We start from the raw sequence: 17,059 nt of genomic DNA, 5'->3' as shown, positions 1-17,059 counted from the left end.
TCAGCTGCACCCGCGTCCACAGGCTGCTCAGGTGGCCGTTCTTCGTGAGCTGCTGGCTGTGGAGGGGAAACCTCTGCTGGTCGGAGATCGATCCTGTTGCGACGATACGCGGTTCCCTCCACGTTGACGAGATAGGACCGCGGTCCCACCTGCTGCAAGCATACACCTCTCCTCCATCGGCCGTCCTGTCGCCCGGGAGTGGTTTCATCCTGATGGGCTGGCCGACGTTCAGCTCCGGCAGATCCCTCGCAGATCTGTCGTAAGTCAGCTTCGCTGCCTGACGCTTCACTCTCAGCTTGTCTGTAACCCCAGTGGTGACCTGAGGCTCTAGCAGCTGGTCGGCCACAGGGAGAAGAGTTCTCAGCCTCCGTGACATCAGTCGCTGTGCTGGGCTGCAGTGCATGCCGTCAGTGGGCGTGTTCCTCCAGTGCAGAAAAGCCTTCCAGGGGTCCTCGTCGGCACGGTCTGCTTTTCTGCATAAGCTCTTCGCAATCTTCACTGCAGACTCTGCCTTGCCATTAGCCTTTGGGTGTCTCGGGGAGGACATGACATGTTCGAAGCCCCACTCCCTCGCAAACGCCCGAAACTCTCCACAGTCAAACTGACCTCCACAGTCTGAAATGACCCGGTCAGGGATGCCGTACCTTGCAAACTGCGCCTTGCACCTTCTGATGGCCGTACCAGCTGACAGGTCTGGAAGTAGATCAATCTCCCAGAAGTCAGAATAATGATCCACCATGAGCAGGAAATCCTGCCTTGCGTAGCTGAAAAGGTCCATGCTCACCAGCTGCCAGGGACGTGTGGGGAGCGGGTGTGACATCATAGTCTCCTTCTGTTGCTCGTGTGCATACTCATTACACACTGAACACTGTTGTACATAGTCTTTGATTCCTCCCTGCATGTTTGGCCAGTAGAGAGTATCGCGGGCCTGTCTGAAACAAGCCTCACCCCCCACGTGGTTGTAGTGGATCCGTCTCAGCATCTCGGGGCGCATAGATTTCGGAATGATGACTCGCTGGCTCCTAAAAAGCACACCGTCCTGTGCGCTTATTTCATCTCTGATGGCCCAGTAATCTCTGATGGCTATGGGGCTCTCCTCTTTGTGTTCTGGCCATCCGCCCAGCACGACCGACTTGAGTGTTTGAAGACACACATCCTCCTCTGTGTGTTTCCGTATCTGTGCGAGGCGTTGGCAAGTGACGTTGAGGTAGTCTGCTTGCTGAATGGCTGCTGCGTCACACTGCTCCTGCTGCATGCTGCAGACCATTTCACGTCTGTACTGAATGTCCATTCTCTGTGGCGGGGTGGGGGCCCTGCTGAGCGTGTCACTTATGTACATTTCAGGGCCTGGCTTGTACACCACTGTGAGGCAGTAGTTCTGCAGTGTAAGGAGCATGCTCTGCAGGCGCTTTGGTGCACTGAGAAGGGGCTTAGAGAAGATTGACACTAGCGGGTGGTGGTCGGTCTCATCGCCCCTCCCATATAGGTAGTAGTGGAAGCGTTGACAAGCGAATACGATGCTCAGGCACTCCTTCTCGATCTGGGCATAGTTTTGCTCCGTCTGGTTTAGCGCTCGGGAGGCGAACGCAACCGGCTGCCCCCCCTGAAGCAGGCAGCAGCCCAACCCGGTCTGACTGGAGTCACTCTGTATGGTGACTGGCTTGCTGACATCATAATAACGTAGTACTGGCACCGCCGTGACCAGCGTCTTGATCTCCTTCATAGCAGCATCATGTTTGGGCAACCAGTGCCATGGCACTTCTTTGTCCAGCAGCCTTCTCAGCGGTTCACACACCTCTGACAAGCGGGGCATGAACCTTGATAAGTAGTTAACGAAGCCGACACACCGCTGAACGCCTTTTGCATCCGTGGGGTTTGGCATGTCGAGGACCGCCCTGACCTTCTCGGGGTCAGCTTTGAGGCCCTCCGCCGACAGTACGTGGCCGTGGAAACGGACCTCCCTCACACGAAACTGCAGCTTCTTTATGCTCAGCCTCAGCTTCACTTCCCTGCATCTGTCCATGAGAGCAATGAGGTTTGCGTCGTGGTCTTGTACAGCCTCCTCCTCTGTGTCCCCACAGCCGACCACAAGGATGTCATCCGCTATAGGCTCAATCCCTTTCAAACCGGCCAGCAGCTCATGTTGTTTCCTCTGGTATAGCTCCGGTGCGACTGACACACCGAAAGGGAGCTTCAGCCATCGCTTTCTACCCCACGGCGTCCAGAACGTTGTCATCAGGCTGCTCTCCTCATCCAGGCGACACTGCAGGAATGCGTCGCGCGCATCCACCAGGGTGAAGACGCGTGCCTTTGGCAGCTTGTATAGCACGTCATCTAAAGTGGGCATGAGGTAATGGGACCTCTTCAGGGCTCGGTTAAGGGGCTTAGGGTCGATGCAAAGCCTCAATTTGTCTGGCTTCTTCACTATGACTAGATTGCTTATCCAGTCCGTGGGCTGAGTGACTGTGGTTAAGTGTCCATCCTTTTCATACTGGTCCAGCTGCGCCTTAACAGCCGCCTTGAGGGCCACCGGGACATTCCTTGGTGCGCACTGTACGGGCACAACAGTGCTGTCCAACACGAAGTGAATATCACCCGGCAGTGATTCGACTGGGCTGGTGAACACGTCATTATAAGCTTTAAAGGAAAACACCACCGCATTTCCATACTGAACTATGTTCTGCTCTGATCTGAGACGAGGTGATACATACCTCCCACTCCTCTATGCGTGCACTCAATGGCTCTTGCGCGCACTCCGCGCGGCGCTAATTTGCTAGCATGTAGCTTGTCCTTAGGATCCAAAGGGGGGTGAAGTTAGAAGCGACCAGGCACTTCCACGTTGTCCCTATTTAAATACGGTTACGTGAGTAGTTACACGACCCAAGTTTGGTTACACAAAATGAAACATGCTAATTTTTCTAAGCGGATAACAAGGATAACTATAAAGTATGGCGGAATAACAACTAGAAGCACTTCGACGTCGGCGCAGTAATATCATCACTCAAAACATGACGGGACTATATACCTTCTGCTTGTTTTCACAACCCTGTACGATGCACGTTATAACCATGATGTTTGATTGTTCACAAACTATCTTACTACAACCTGATGCTTCCTCAACTGTGCATAAACTACTAGTGCAGGCGACGGCGTGCAGGTCACGTAGGTTCTATTGACGGAAGTAAGAGGGGGAGCGGAGTGATGATATTACTGCGCCGACGTCGAAGTGCTTCCAGTTGTTATTCCGCCATACTATATAGTTATCCTTGTTATCCGCTTAGAAAAATTAGCATGTTTCATTTTGTGTAACCAAACTTGGGTCGTGTAACTACTCACGTAACCGTATTTAAATAGGGACAACGTGGAAGTGCTTGGTCGCTTTTAACTTCACCCCCCTTTGGATCCTAAGGACAAGCTACATGCTAGCAAATTAGCGCTGCGCGGAGTGCGCGCAAGAGCCATTGAGTGCACGCACAGAGGAGAGGGAGGTATGTATCACCTCGTCTAACATCAGAGCAGAACATAGTTCAGTATGGAAATGCGGTGGTGTTTTCCTTTAATAAGACAGTCTCTGGTCAACTCACCTGCCTTGCAGTGCTCCACTTTGTTCAGCTCTTCTGGAATGGTGAAACGCATAAGGCCAAGTCTCTCGCAGGTCTCCCCTGAAAGCAAGGGCTTCTGGCTGGTGCACACGACCTCAAAATCCAGTCTGTGTGTCTTGCCCCTGATGACACATCGTGTGCTGTACACGCCCATTGAGCTCATCCACTCACTGTTGTAAAGCCTCAGTCTGGTGAGACTTTTCTGAAGAGGAGCTCTAGGTGCCAGTCTCATCTTGTCTTTCATGCTCATCACATTGCAGGTGGCTCCAGAGTCAAGCTGGCACCTCTGGACCCCTCTGTGGAGTGGCAGGTTTACAAACCACTTTTTCCTTTGAGTGTTCACAGCCCCCAAGCTCTCCGCCGTGTACACATCTCTCTCATCGCGGTGGCGGTCTTCCGGGTCCCCCAGCAGCGGGTCATCCACAGCGTTCAACTGACGTCCTTGCTGGCCTCCTTTCATGCATACTTTGGCAAAGTGATTAGCAGTGCCGCACAAGCGACATGTCTTTCCAAATGCGGGGCACAGGTCTCGCCCCCGTCTGTGTGGTGTGCCACAGTACTTGCATCCACCTGTGCCTCTCTGTGGCTGTGCAGATGTGCTGGCGGACTCGGATGGCCTGCCGGTAGGCCTCCGTCCTGGTCGCTGTCCATATGCTACATTGATGCTCTCCCCAGGCACAGAGCTGCTAAGTGACATGGATTTTAACTTATTGTCCAACACCTCCACTGCACGGCCAATGTCAATAGCCCCCTCCAACTTAAGGTCCTTTTCTCTTAGCATGCGTCGTCTGGCGCCCTCATCAGTTATTCCCAGAACAAACCTGTCCCTTATGAGCTCATCTCTTAAAGGAGTCATCACCTGGAAATCGCAATTTCTCTTGTTAAAACATGCATATCTGTGTTTGACCTCAGTTGAAACTTGCCTGAAAGGCTGGAGTTTGAAAGTGGCGCCGTTTTTTCGCTTCTGCTCTTTTTCCGAACAGGAATAGCACACAAGGGTGTGCATTCCTAAAGCACGAGATTTTGATTCTGCGCCTTCGGTGACGTCACCGTGGCGGCTACTTGCATAAGCCCACCCCTCTTTCACCACCCAACCCCGCCCCGTCCGCTACCTGAAATCGCCGAAGCGCCGCCATTATGTTTTGGAGTCTGCATGCAGGCAAGCCCCCCCGGCTCTGTCCTTCCTGCGGCGAATCAACGCGCGCCTCATTACATATTATACAATGCACATCCGGACCAGTCAAAACCTCGCGCGTAATCTCGCGTGATAAAATCGCGGTACGAAAAAGGGTCAGAACAAGCTCAATGTTTGATTAAATTTTTTTTTTTTTTTTCTAATAAGTTTTACGAATTGATCCAAAGCGATCCAAGGGGGGCTGGATACATATAAAACCAGGTGATGACTCCTTTAAAGCTCCATATTCACATGTGGCAGCTTTCTCTCTCAGTCTTGTGACAAAAGCATCCACTGACTCTCCATCCTCTTGTTTAAGGTTTCCAAAAACATACCTCTCAAAGATCACATTCTTGCTGGGTGTGAAGTATTGCCCCAGTTTGTCGAGTATCGCACCCGCGTCTTTCTGCTCTTCCTCTGTGAGTCCCAGGTTGTGCTTGTAAACATGGTGGCAATCCTTCCCCATTAGCCTCCTGAGCGTTGCTGCCTGCACCGGCTTCTCTGCCTTGTCGATCCCGGTCGCAAGCAGATAATCCTCAAACTCTGAACGAAAGCTAGCCCAGTGGCAGTGAAGATCCCCAGTCATCTTCATGGGCTCCGGTGGCGGAATGTTTGAAGCCATCTTCCCCGCGCGGTGCTAACGCTAACAGGCTAACTGAAACTTCTAACTATGTCTAGCAAAACAAATAAGCGCACGCTGTTCCATTGACAGGCAACGTAGCACGCACTCTGGGTTCCAAAACCACTTCTGACACCATGTTGCAAGTGAAGGTGCATAGAAGAATACACGGAGTCGGGCTGTGTCTCATAGTAATATGTATTGAACGAGTAAGCGGGAACAGGACTGACGCGTGACGACTGCCCGAGTCCATACACACACAAGCCCACTAGAGGGAGCTGTCGGCTACCCTACAACGACAACCTGCCAACGCCTCGGCCTCCATCACTCCGGCCGACGTCCAACACTTCCCCCATCAAGGCGTCCTAAAGGGAATTAGTTTTCCATCCCTGGTTTGTCCCCGATACTAGTGTTTGTCTGTTTTTGAACTTAAATGAGCCGTTCTTTGGGGTATTAAGAGTCTCCGGATCGTATCCCCCCATCATTACACTGTGTGTGTGCTCATTAAGTGGACTGGGTGTTAACATGAATCTGCTCCTTCCTCCAGGCTGGTGTAGCACACATCCTGGCAGCGTCATGCACCAGATTCACGGCATGGAAAGTTACACGAGCGGGAATCTTCTCTCTGCTCGGACGCTTCAGAGTATTTATTGTTTCTCTTTCTGTCATCAGTCGTCTCTCGGTTTCTGGTCTCGATTTGGAAACAGTTTTTTTTTTTTTTAAGTGATGGAATGTTCTGTTCATTTTAAAGAGGACGACCCCTCTTCAGGAAAAAAATAAAAAAACATGAACAAACTGAAGTTGTGGAGATGCTTTTATGTTGAAAGAGCCGGCTGAAGTTTAAAAGACGAGTTTACATTCAGGTTATTCAGGGTTGAATAGTTTCTTAGACGTCTCATCTTAATCTAGACGTTTTCATTTTTTTCATTTTTTTTTTTGCTATAATCTCGGAGGAAAGGGGACAAACAAAAGAGACGTCCCAAAGATCTTCTCCTCCAGAGAGATTCATCCACCGTGGGTAAACACCAAAACATCACTTCTTCTTTCTCATTTCTCATCTTAAATAACTGTTGGACTGGAATATGCCTTAAACCTGCATTCTCTCTGCTGGCCACCAGGGGGCGACTCCTCTCTGGTTGTATAGAAGTCTATGAGAAAATGGTCCTACTTCTCTCTGCTGGCCACCAGGGGGCGACTCCTCTCTGGTTGTATAGAAGTCTATGAGAAAATGGTCCTACTTCTCTCTTGATGTATTATCTCAGTAAACATTGTAAACATGAGTTTATGGTCTCAATCTCTAGTTTCAAGTCTTCTTCAATCCAGCATGATGTTCATTTAGTACATTATGGTTCATTTAGAGTCCACCAGACCAGAAAGCAGGGGATGCTTCAGGGGGCGGGGCTTACCTGCTGATTGACAGGTCCATTTAGAGTCCACCAGACCAGAAAGCAGGGGATTATTAGGGGGCGGGGCTTACCTGCTGATTGACAGGTCACTATGTGTTTACACTTTGTAAACTCTTATTTTTAAAGGTGCTATACAAATTAAGTTTATTATTATTGTTGTTATTATAATTCTTCTTCACCCGGATGGACCTGCCCTCCAGATTAGTGCCGTCCAGTTCCAACACCAGCCGGACCGAGACGGCGCTCTGCGACACGAAGTACAACAGCATGAAGTCTCACATGAATCTGGTTTACAAACAAAAGCCAACAAACAAAGGCCAGTTTGAAATCATTCTTCCTTTATTTACATTCATTAATAACGACAGTCGACATTCATCAAAGTTTCTGTTGGACATTTCTTCCATGTCTTATTGCTTCATCCCCCAGAGTGGATTCTCCTCAATGGTTTCATTGAGATTCTCCTCCTGTCGTCACTGAATCAGAAATGGAGACTTAAACATATCGTAGTGGTCTGTGGTCTCCCAGAGGTGTAGATAGTAGTCCACATGAGTCCAGAGACCAGACTATGATGAAACCAGAGACTGTCAACGGTACAAACAACGAGGTCTCTGCCGTATTTATGTCTAGATGTTATTTTAAGTGTTGACGGAGCAGCTACAATGTTAGCGTAGCCTAGCTCCCATCAACCAGACTCCATTCAGAAAACAAGCATTTTAAGTTATTTGCTTGTCGTCTTGCAGTCAGACCTAAAAAAACATGACTTTGGGGTTTTTACATATTGTCATCATCATGTCGTTATTTCTGCATCTTTGCTTATGTATATTACAATAAAATAACAGCAAAGTTGTTGGATGAATTGCGTCACATACGCTCCCACAGACGTGGAGGAAGTATTCAGATCCTTTACTCAGGTAAAAGTACTAATACCACACTATCAAATGAGACTGTGTATTTGTTCCTTTCAATGATTAATTTCTATAAATTAAATAAGATAAATGATTAGTTTATTCTGACAGGGCAGATGATCAGAGGTGCAGAGTTTTTACCACCTTCATTAAGACCAGGATTGAAGAATGGGAGGAGTTTGTCAGTGAAGGAGCAGCCAGTAAAGGAGTAGATAAGAGCTGTAGCATCTACGTCATAGAAGGAGACCAGACCCTCCTCATAATCCACAAACACCCCCACCTTCTGAGGCTGAGACTTCAGAGAGAGACGGACCGGAGGGCCAGCAATAGCTTTGTACTCATTTCCATTTTGCAAACATATAGTCCAATATCTTTCCTGAGGTCTCGGCTGGATTCTCTCCTTCCTGTTGATGGACTCTCTGGCCACTCCAAGAACCCACTCAGTCTTTCCTTTAACTTGAACCTCAAAGTAGAATCTGCCTGAAGAGAAACTCTGCTTTGCTAAGACACGAATGTAATGAGAGAATCTCTTTGGGTTGTCGGGGAGATTCTTCTTCACATCCCAATGAATTACTTGCTTCCCATCATCAGACAGGTTGAGTTCAGGATGTGCTGTATCAGGATCAAGAGTCACATCTACTGCATAGACCTGGACCCTCTTCAGCTCAGACTCAACCAGCTTCTTCATCTCTGTACTGAGCGTCTCCTCCAGCTGGGCCACAGCTTTCACCACAGTCCCCTCATATGATGGTGGATGAACTCTGACCTCTGTCCAGTCCTTGGTGGGTGGAGCAGCTTTCAGGGACGGGAAGCTTTGGAGGAGGAGGACGTGGTCTTCAGAGAGTGAGACCTTCTCCACCTCAGTGCTTCTCTTCTTCAGCTCAGAGATTTCCTGTTCCAGCTCTTTGATGAAGCCTTCAGCCTGTTTCTGTGTCGTTCTCTGCTTCTCTTCTATAGTTTTGATGAACTCATTCTGGACTCTCTGAACAGACTCCATCAGACCAGTGAAGACCTGAACACCTCCTGCTATCACTCTGTCTGCATATTGCTCACTGAGGTCGACTGAGTGTTTGATCTCCTGAATCTTCAGTCGTCTCTTCTGGATCATCTGCTGAGCTTCAGCCTCTGTCTTCCCCAGCTCTGCCTTCTTGTCTTCATATTCTTCTTTCAGAGGAACAAACTTGTGATTCTTGTGGTCTAAAACGCTGCAGAGCATGCAGACACATGTCTGGTCGGTCTTACAGAACAGCTCCAGAGGTTTATCGTGCTTCCTACACATCCTGCCTTCCAGGTTCTCCACAGGGTCGATCAGCTGGTGTCTTTTCAGGCCTGACGTGGTCAGATGAGGCTCCAGGTGAGTCTCACAGTAGGAGACCAGACACACCAGGCAGGACTTCAGGGCCTTCAGTCTGGATCCAGTGCAGACGTCACAGGGAACTTCTCCTGGTTTGGCCTCCTGCTGCTCTGATCTGCTGCTGCTGGCTTTCTGTGGAGCTGACTGTCTGAACTGAGCAACCATCTCAGAGATGAACGTGTTGACGTGCAGCTCAGGTCTCGGGTTAAAACCCTTCTTACACATGGGACACAGGTACAGGTCGTTAGTATTCCAGTGTGTATCGATGCAGGTTTTGCAGAAGTTGTGTCCACATGATGTGGTGACTGGATCAGTGAACACATCCAGACAGATGGAGCACAGAAACTGATCTTCAGAATGTGGATAGTTTGCAGCAGCCATATCTACACACCTAGTGTGAAAGAAAAGAAAAACGCTTCATTTAAAATACCACTTTAGTTGTTTATCATATATTATTAAGAAACACGTGTGATGACTGTTCTTCTGTCCTGTGATACTGTGTCTTGACTTGCTGAGAAACAAAGCGATGACGCATCATTTTGTGTAGAAGTTTAGTTGGAGAACAGCCCTGCTATCAAAGCTCTGCTTACTGACAAACATTTCCTCTAGTTGTTTCACAATAAAAGCCTCCCACTGGTCCTCTGGTGTAAAAACCTTTAATGTGAAACCATGTTGTTGGTTCTATCAGCAGCTTGTTCAGTGATCGGCTTCACATCCAGCAGCTCCTGTTTGACCGGTTGCTGTATTTACATTTCATTTGTGGTTTTAGTTTTGTTTTTGTCAAATGTGTAACACGATTCAATTTTATCACTGTCCACACATTTATCAACACAATAACAGTTGTTATATATGTCAGCTTGATAGTAATTGTTAAATATGCAAATGTACATATCGTTTGTGTTCATGAACGGCCGATTTGTGTGGCACTTTAAATGTTGCTCTCGCAAAGAATTGTGGGTCGGCGTGATCTCCTTTGCATTTGTATAGGAAGGTCCCTTGCATCCTAAAGGAGCTCTGAAAGGAAGCATTGGAGCTCCTTTCCTTTGCATTCAGAGAATTAAAGGGCTGTTATCATGGCGGCCACTTCTTCAGTTAGGAACCTTCCGAAGCAAAATTGACTATTCGACCGCACCCAACAATTCTTTGCGAGAGCAACGTTTAAAGTGCCAAACACCTCGGCCGTTCATGAAAATAAACGATATGTACATTTACATATTTAACATTACTTTCAAGCAGACATTTAGTCATTGGAATTGTGTTGATAAATGTGTGTGGACAGTAAAAATAATTGAATTGTATTTTTTTTTTATCATGTTACAAATTTGACAAAAACGAAACTAAATTACTGATTGAAATGAATATAAAAACATATTAGCAGCTGTACTCACCCGTGTTTGAGAAAGACGTGATGAAGTCGTGTTGAATCTTGTTTTCTTCTAATGAAACGGAGGTTTGTCTCGACTGCTGCGTTGCTGCCACTCTGACCAACTTTACTTTCGTTTCTGGAGTGTGACGTCACAGCTCTGCTCCTCGTCATAGTTGTCCCGGTTGATGTCACTAAAGTAGTACCTCTTGTAGTATCTCTGTGCTGGTATTGTACTACCTCTTGTAGTATCTCTGTGCTGGTATTGCACTACCTCTTGTAGTATCTCTGTGCTGGTATTGTACTACCTCTTGTAGTATCTCTGTGCTGGTATTTTACTACCTCTTGTAGTATCTCTGTGCTGGACAGACCTTTGGTTCATCTTACTCTCCGGCTACTTTACAGATTTTTATTCAGTATTTTATCCAGGTTCTACTACAAAAAATAATATGACCTCAGATTCACAAAGAGTCCTCACACTTTTATTTCTGCAAGATGCCGCCGTGATGTCAGATATGAACCGTCTTCTTTGGTTTCGGTTTCTTCTTCAGTCCTTTCTTTTTACTCTTTTTCTTGGGATCCACCATCTCTCCCTTGAAGGAGGCGGAGCTTTTGGTCGACTCCTGCTGCTTTCCAGAGAAGTTCTTCTGAGACTTGAAGCCTCCTCTCTCCGGCACCCAGCCCTTCGCGGGGCCCTTGCCGGTCCTCCCTGTGGGGCCCTTGCTGTTAGTTTCATGCTTCTGATTCACCGACCTCTTCACCCGGATGGACCTGCCCTCCAGTTTGGTGCCGTCCAGTTCCAACGCCAGCTGGACCGAGACGGCGTTCTGCGACACGAAGACAAGCAAGTACACTAGCATGAAGTCTCACATGAATCTGGTTTACAAACAAAAGCCAACAAACAAAGGCCAGTTTTAAAACATTCTTCCACTTTTATTTACATTCATTAATAACGACAGTCATTTATATTTAGGGCATTTAGCAGACGCTTTTGTCCAAAGTGACTTACAATAAGTACATTTGTCAAAAGAAGGAAACCACAACATATCATTGCCAATAAAGTAAGAGCTAAAAAATAGAAACAAGTGTTAGATCCTCGTCTGAGTAAAGTAGTAGCTGTTCAGCAGGGGGGGGGGGTCATGCTATGTAGAGTCGAGCTGAAGTCTGAACAGGTGAGTCTTGAGCCTTTTTCGGAAGATGGCAATGACTCTGCTGTCCTGACATTGGTCGGGAGTTCGTTCCACCACTGAGGACCAGAACAGAGAAGAGTCTGGACTTTGCTGAGCGACATTTGTTTGATTTCAGCGATGGTGGTACCAGCCGGCCAGCTGAAGTAGAGGAGCGAAGTGCTCGCTTCGGGGCATGAGGTTTGACCAGTGTTTGAAGGTAGACAGGTGTCGTTCCATTGATGGCCCTGAAGGCCAGTGTCATCGTCTTGAATTGGATGCGTGCTGCAACAGGGAGCCAGTGGAGGTCACGGAGGAGGGGGGGTCACATGGGATAATTTGGGTAGATTGAAGATAAGGCGTGCTGCAGCATTCTGGATACGCTGCAATGGTTTAATCGCAGAGGCCGGGAGTCCGGCCAGGAGAGAGTTGCAGTAGTCAAGGCGGGAGATGACCAGTGCTTGGACCAGGAGTTGTGTTGCATCCTTTGTGAGGAAAGTCCGAATCCTGCAGATATTGTAGAGGGCAAGTCTGCAGGATCGGGCCACAGCAGTGATGTTGGGGGTGCAGGATAGTTGGTCATCGAGGATTACACCCAGGTTCCTCGCAGTTGAGGAAGGTAATACTGTGATTCCCTTGACAGTGACCGACAGGTCCATGCGAGGGCAGTCTTTCCCTGGGATGAAGAGGAGTTCGGTTTTATTCAGGTTAAGCTTGAGGTGATGTGCAGTTGTCCAGACAGAGATGTCAGCCAGACAGTCCGAGATGCGAGTTGCAATGTGAGCGTCAGAGGACGGGGGAAAAGAGAGGAACAGCTGGGTGTCATCTGCGTAGCAATGGCAGGAGAATCCATGTGATGTGATTACAGAGCCTAGTGATCTGGTGTATAATGTGTATAATGAGAACAGAAGCGGTCCTAGTACTCAGCCTTGAGGGATACCCGTGTCCAGAGAACAGGGTTTGAATAGATGATCTTATTTTAACTGTTGATGGAGCAGCTACAATGTTAGCATAGCCTAACTCCCATCAACCAGACTCCATTCAGAAAACAAGCATTTTAAGTTATTTGCTTGTTGTCTTGCAGTCAGACCTAAAAAAAACATGACTTTGGGGTTTTTACAAATTGTCATCATCATGTAGTTATTTCGGCATCTTTTTTAACCGTTTATTACAATAAAATAACAGCAAAATTGTTGGATGAATTGCGTCACATACGCTCCCACAGATGTGGAGGAAGTATTCAGATCCTTTACTCAAGTAAAAGTACTAATACCACACTATCAAATGAGACTGTATATTTGTTCCTTTCAATGATTAATTTCTATAAATTAAATAAGATAAATGATTAGTTTATTCTGACAGGGCAGATGATCAGAGGTGCAGAGTTTTTACCACCTTCATTAAGATGAGGACTGAAGAGTGGGAGGAGTTTGTCAGTGAAGGAGCAGCCAGTAAAGGAGTAGATAAGAGCTGCAGCATCTACGTCATAGAAGGAGACCAGACCCTCCTCATAATCCACAAACACCCCCACCTTCTGAGGCCGAGACTTCAGAGAGAGACGGACCAGAGGGCCAGCAAGAGCGTTGTACTCATTTCCATTTTCCAAACATATCGTCCAGTAACCTTCCTGAGGGCTCAGCTGGATTCTCCCCTTCCTGTTGATGGACTCTCTGGCCACTCCAAGAACCCATTTAGTCTTTCCTTCAACTTGAACCTCAAAGTAGAATCTGCCTGAAGAGAAACTCTGCTTTGCTAAGACACAAACACAATCAGAAAATCTCTTTGGGTTGTCGGGGAGATTCTTCTTCACATCCAAATGAATAACTTGCTTCCCATCATCAGACAGGTTGAGATAATGATGTGCTGTATCAGGATCAAGAGTCACATCTACTGCATAGACCTGGACCCTCTTCAGCTCAGATTCAGCAACCAGCTTCTTCATCTCTGTACTGAGCGTCTCCTCCAGGTGGGCCACAGCTTTCACCACAGTCCCCTCATATGATGCAGGATGAACTCTGACCTCTGTCCAGTCCTTGGTGGGTGGAGCAGCTTTCAGGGACGGGAAGCTTTGGAGGAGGAGGACGTGGTCTTCAGAGAGTGAGAGCTTCTCCACCTCAGTGCTTCTCTTCTTCAGCTCAGAGATTTCCTGTTCCAGCTCTTTGATGAAGCCTTCAGCCTGTTTCTGTGTCGTTCTCTGCTTCTCTTCTATAGTTTTGATGAACTCATTCTGGACTCTCTGAACAGACTCCATCAGACCAGTGAAGACCTGAACACCTCCTGCTATCACTCTGTCTGCATCTTGCTCACTGAGGTCGACTGAGCGTTTGATCTCCTGAATCTTCAGTCGTCTCTTCTGGATCATCTGCTGAGCTTCAGCCTCTGTCTTCCCCAGCTCTGCCTTCTTGTCTTCATATTCTTCTTTCAGAGGAACAAACTCGTGTGTCTTGTGGTCTAAAACGCTGCAGAGCATGCAGACACATGTCTGGTCGGTCTTACAGAACAGCTCCAGAGGTTTATCGTGCTTCCTACACATCCTGCCTTCCAGGTTCTCCACAGGGTCGATCAGCTGGTGTCTTTTCAGGCCTGACGTGGTCAGATGAGGCTCCAGGTGAGTCTCACAGTAGGAGACCAGACACACCAGGCAGGACTTCAGGGCCTTCAGTCTGGATCCAGTGCAGACGTCACAGGGAACTTCTCCTGGTTTGGCCTCCTGCTGCTCTGATCTGCTGCTGCTGGCTTTCTGTGGAGCTGACTGTCTGAACTGAGCAACCATCTCAGAGATGAACGTGTTGACGTGCAGCTCAGGTCTCGAGTAAAAAACCTTCTTACACATGGGACACCGGTACTGGTCGTTAGTATTCCAGTGTGTATCGATGCAGGTTTTGCAGAAGTTGTGTCCACATGTTATGGTGACTGGATCAGTGAACACATCCAGACAGATGCAGCACAGAAACTGATCTTCAGAATGTGGATAGTTTGCAGCAGCCATATCTACACACCTAGTGTGAAAGAAAAGAAAAACGCTTCATTTAAAATACCACTTTAGTTGTTTATCATATATTATTAAGAAACACGTGTGATGACTGTTCTTCTGTCCTGTGATACTGTGTCTTGACTTGCTGAGAAACAAAGCGATGACACATCATTTTGTGTAGAAGTTTGATTGGAGAACAGCCCTGCTATCAAAGCTCTGCTTACTGACAAACATTTCCTCTAGCTGCTTCACAATAAAAGCCTCCCACTGGTCCTCTGGTGTAAAAACCTTTAATGTGAAACCATGTTGTTGGTTCTATCAGCAGCTTGTTCAGTGATCGGCTTCACTTCCAGCAGCTCCTGTTTGACCGGTTGCTGTATTTACATTTCATTTGTAGTTTTAGTTTTGTTTTTGTCAAATGTGTAATACCATTCAATTATTAACACTGTCCACACATTTATCAACACAATAACAGTTATTATATATGTCAGCTTGAAAGTAATTGTTAAATATGCAAATGTACATATCGTTTGTGTTCATGAACGGCCGATTTGTGTGGCACTTTAAATGTTGCTCTCGCAAAGAATTGTGGGTCGGCGTGATCTCCTTTGCATTTGTATAGGAAGGTCCGTTGCATCCTAAAGGAGCTCTGAAAGGAAGCATTGGAGCTCCTTTCCTTTGCATTCAGAGAATTAAAGGGCTGTTATCATGGCGGCCACTTCTTCAGTTAGGAACCTTCCGAAGCAAAATTGACTATTCGACCGCACCCAACAATTCTTTGCTAGAGCAACGTTTAAAGTGCCACACACCTCGGCCGTTCATGAAAATAAACGATATGTACATTTACATATTTAACATTACTTTCAAGCAGACATTTAGTCATTGGAATTGTGTTGATACATGTGTGTGGACAGTAAAAATAATTGAATTGTATTTTTTTTTTGATCATGTTACAAATTTGACAAAAACTAAACTAAATTACTGATTGAAATGAATATAAAAACATATTAGCAGCTGTACTCACCCATGTTTGAGAAAGACGTGATGAAGTCGTGTTGAATCTTGTTTTCTTCTAATGAAACGGAGGTTTGTCTCGACTGCTGCGTTGCTGCCACTCTGACCAACTTTACTTTCGTTTCTGGAGTGTGACGTCTCAGCTCTGCTCCTCGTCATAGTTGTCCCGGTTGATGTCACTAAAGTAGTACCTCTTCTAGTATATCTGTGCTGGTATTGTACTACCTCTTGTAGTATCTCTTTCCTGGTATTGTACTACCTCTTGTAGTATCTCTGTGCTGGTATTGTACTACCTCTTGTAGTATCTCTGTGCTGGTATTGTACTACCTCTTGTAGTATCTCTTTGCTGGTATTGTACTACCTCTTGTAGTATCTCTCTGCTGGTATTGTACTACCTCTTGCAGTATCCCTTTCCTGGTATTGTACTACCTCTTGTAGTATCTCTGTGCTGGTATTGTACTACCTCTTGTAGTATCTCTGTGCTGGTATTGTACTACCTCTTGTAGTATCTCTTTGCTGGTATTGTACTACCTCTTGTAGTATCTCTCTGCTGGTATTGTACTACCTCTTGTAGTATCTCTGTGCTGGTATTGCACTACCTCTTGTAGTATCTCTGTGCTGGTATTGTACTACCTCTTGTAGTATCTCTGTGCTGGTATTGTACTACCTCTTGTAGTATCTCTACATGGTATTGTACTACCTCTTGTAGTATATCTGTGCTGGTATTGTACTGCCTCTTGTAGTATCTCTGTGCTGGTATTGTACTACCTCTTGTAGTATCTCTGTGCTGGACAGACCTTTGGTTCATCTTACTCTCCGGCTACTTTACAGCTTTTTATTCAGTATTTTATCCAGGTTCTACTACAAAAAAAACACAACCTCGGATTCACAAAGAGTCCTCACACTTTTATTTCTGCAAGATGCCGCCGTGATGTCAGATATGAACCGTCTTCTTTGGTTTCGGTTTCTTCTTCAGTCCTTTCTTTTTACTCTTTTTCTTGGGATCCACCATCTCTCCCTTGAAGGAGGCGGAGCTTTTGGTCGACTCCTGCTGCTTTCCAGAGAAGTTCTTCTGAGACTTGAAGCCTCCTCTCTCCAGCACCCAGCCCTTCGCGGGGCCCTTGCCGGTCCTCCCTGTGGGGCCCTTGCTGTTAGTTTCATGCTTCTGATTCACCGACCTCTTCACCGAGATGGACCTGCCCTCCAGTTTGGTGCCGTCCAGTTCCAACGCCAGCTGGACCGAGACGGCGTTCTGCGACACGAAGACAAGCAAGTACACTAGCATGAAGTTTCACATGAATCTGGTTTACAAACAAAAGCCAACAAACAAAGGCCAGTTTGAAATCATTCTTCTTACTTTATTTACATTCATTAATAACGACAGTCATTTATATTTAGGGCATTTAGCAGACGCTTTTGTCCAAAGTGACTTACAATAAGTACATTTGTCAAAAGACGGAAACCACAACATATCATTGCCAA

The 17,059-nt window shown here is 46.8% G+C and overlaps 2 protein-coding genes across 2 annotated transcripts in view; both read right to left on the bottom strand.

Annotated features, from left to right (window-relative positions):
* rbm34 (RNA binding motif protein 34) overlaps positions 1–17,059 on the bottom strand; it is a 74,058-nt gene that overhangs the window by 21,115 nt on the left and 35,884 nt on the right. The gene's annotated exons all lie outside the window — the stretch shown is intronic.
* On the bottom strand, positions 7,123–15,715 carry LOC311010834 (uncharacterized protein). The gene is made up of 5 exons (XM_084005477.1): positions 15,588–15,715; positions 12,950–14,588; positions 10,945–11,250; positions 10,449–10,648; positions 7,123–9,451 (listed from the first exon to the last, which is right to left on the bottom strand). Exons 2-5 carry the CDS (start codon positions 14,576–14,578, stop codon positions 7,801–7,803), a joined length of 3,786 nt encoding a protein of 1,261 aa, XP_083861603.1. The 5' UTR covers positions 14,579–14,588; positions 15,588–15,715; the 3' UTR covers positions 7,123–7,800.

This window comes from Eutrigla gurnardus, assembly GCF_963514095.1.
Source record: "Eutrigla gurnardus genome assembly, chromosome: 3".
Taxonomy (NCBI): domain Eukaryota; kingdom Metazoa; phylum Chordata; class Actinopteri; order Perciformes; family Triglidae; genus Eutrigla; species Eutrigla gurnardus.
The sequence above is the reverse complement of the archived record's forward strand: the minus strand, read 5'-3'. Positions and strand labels throughout refer to the sequence as shown.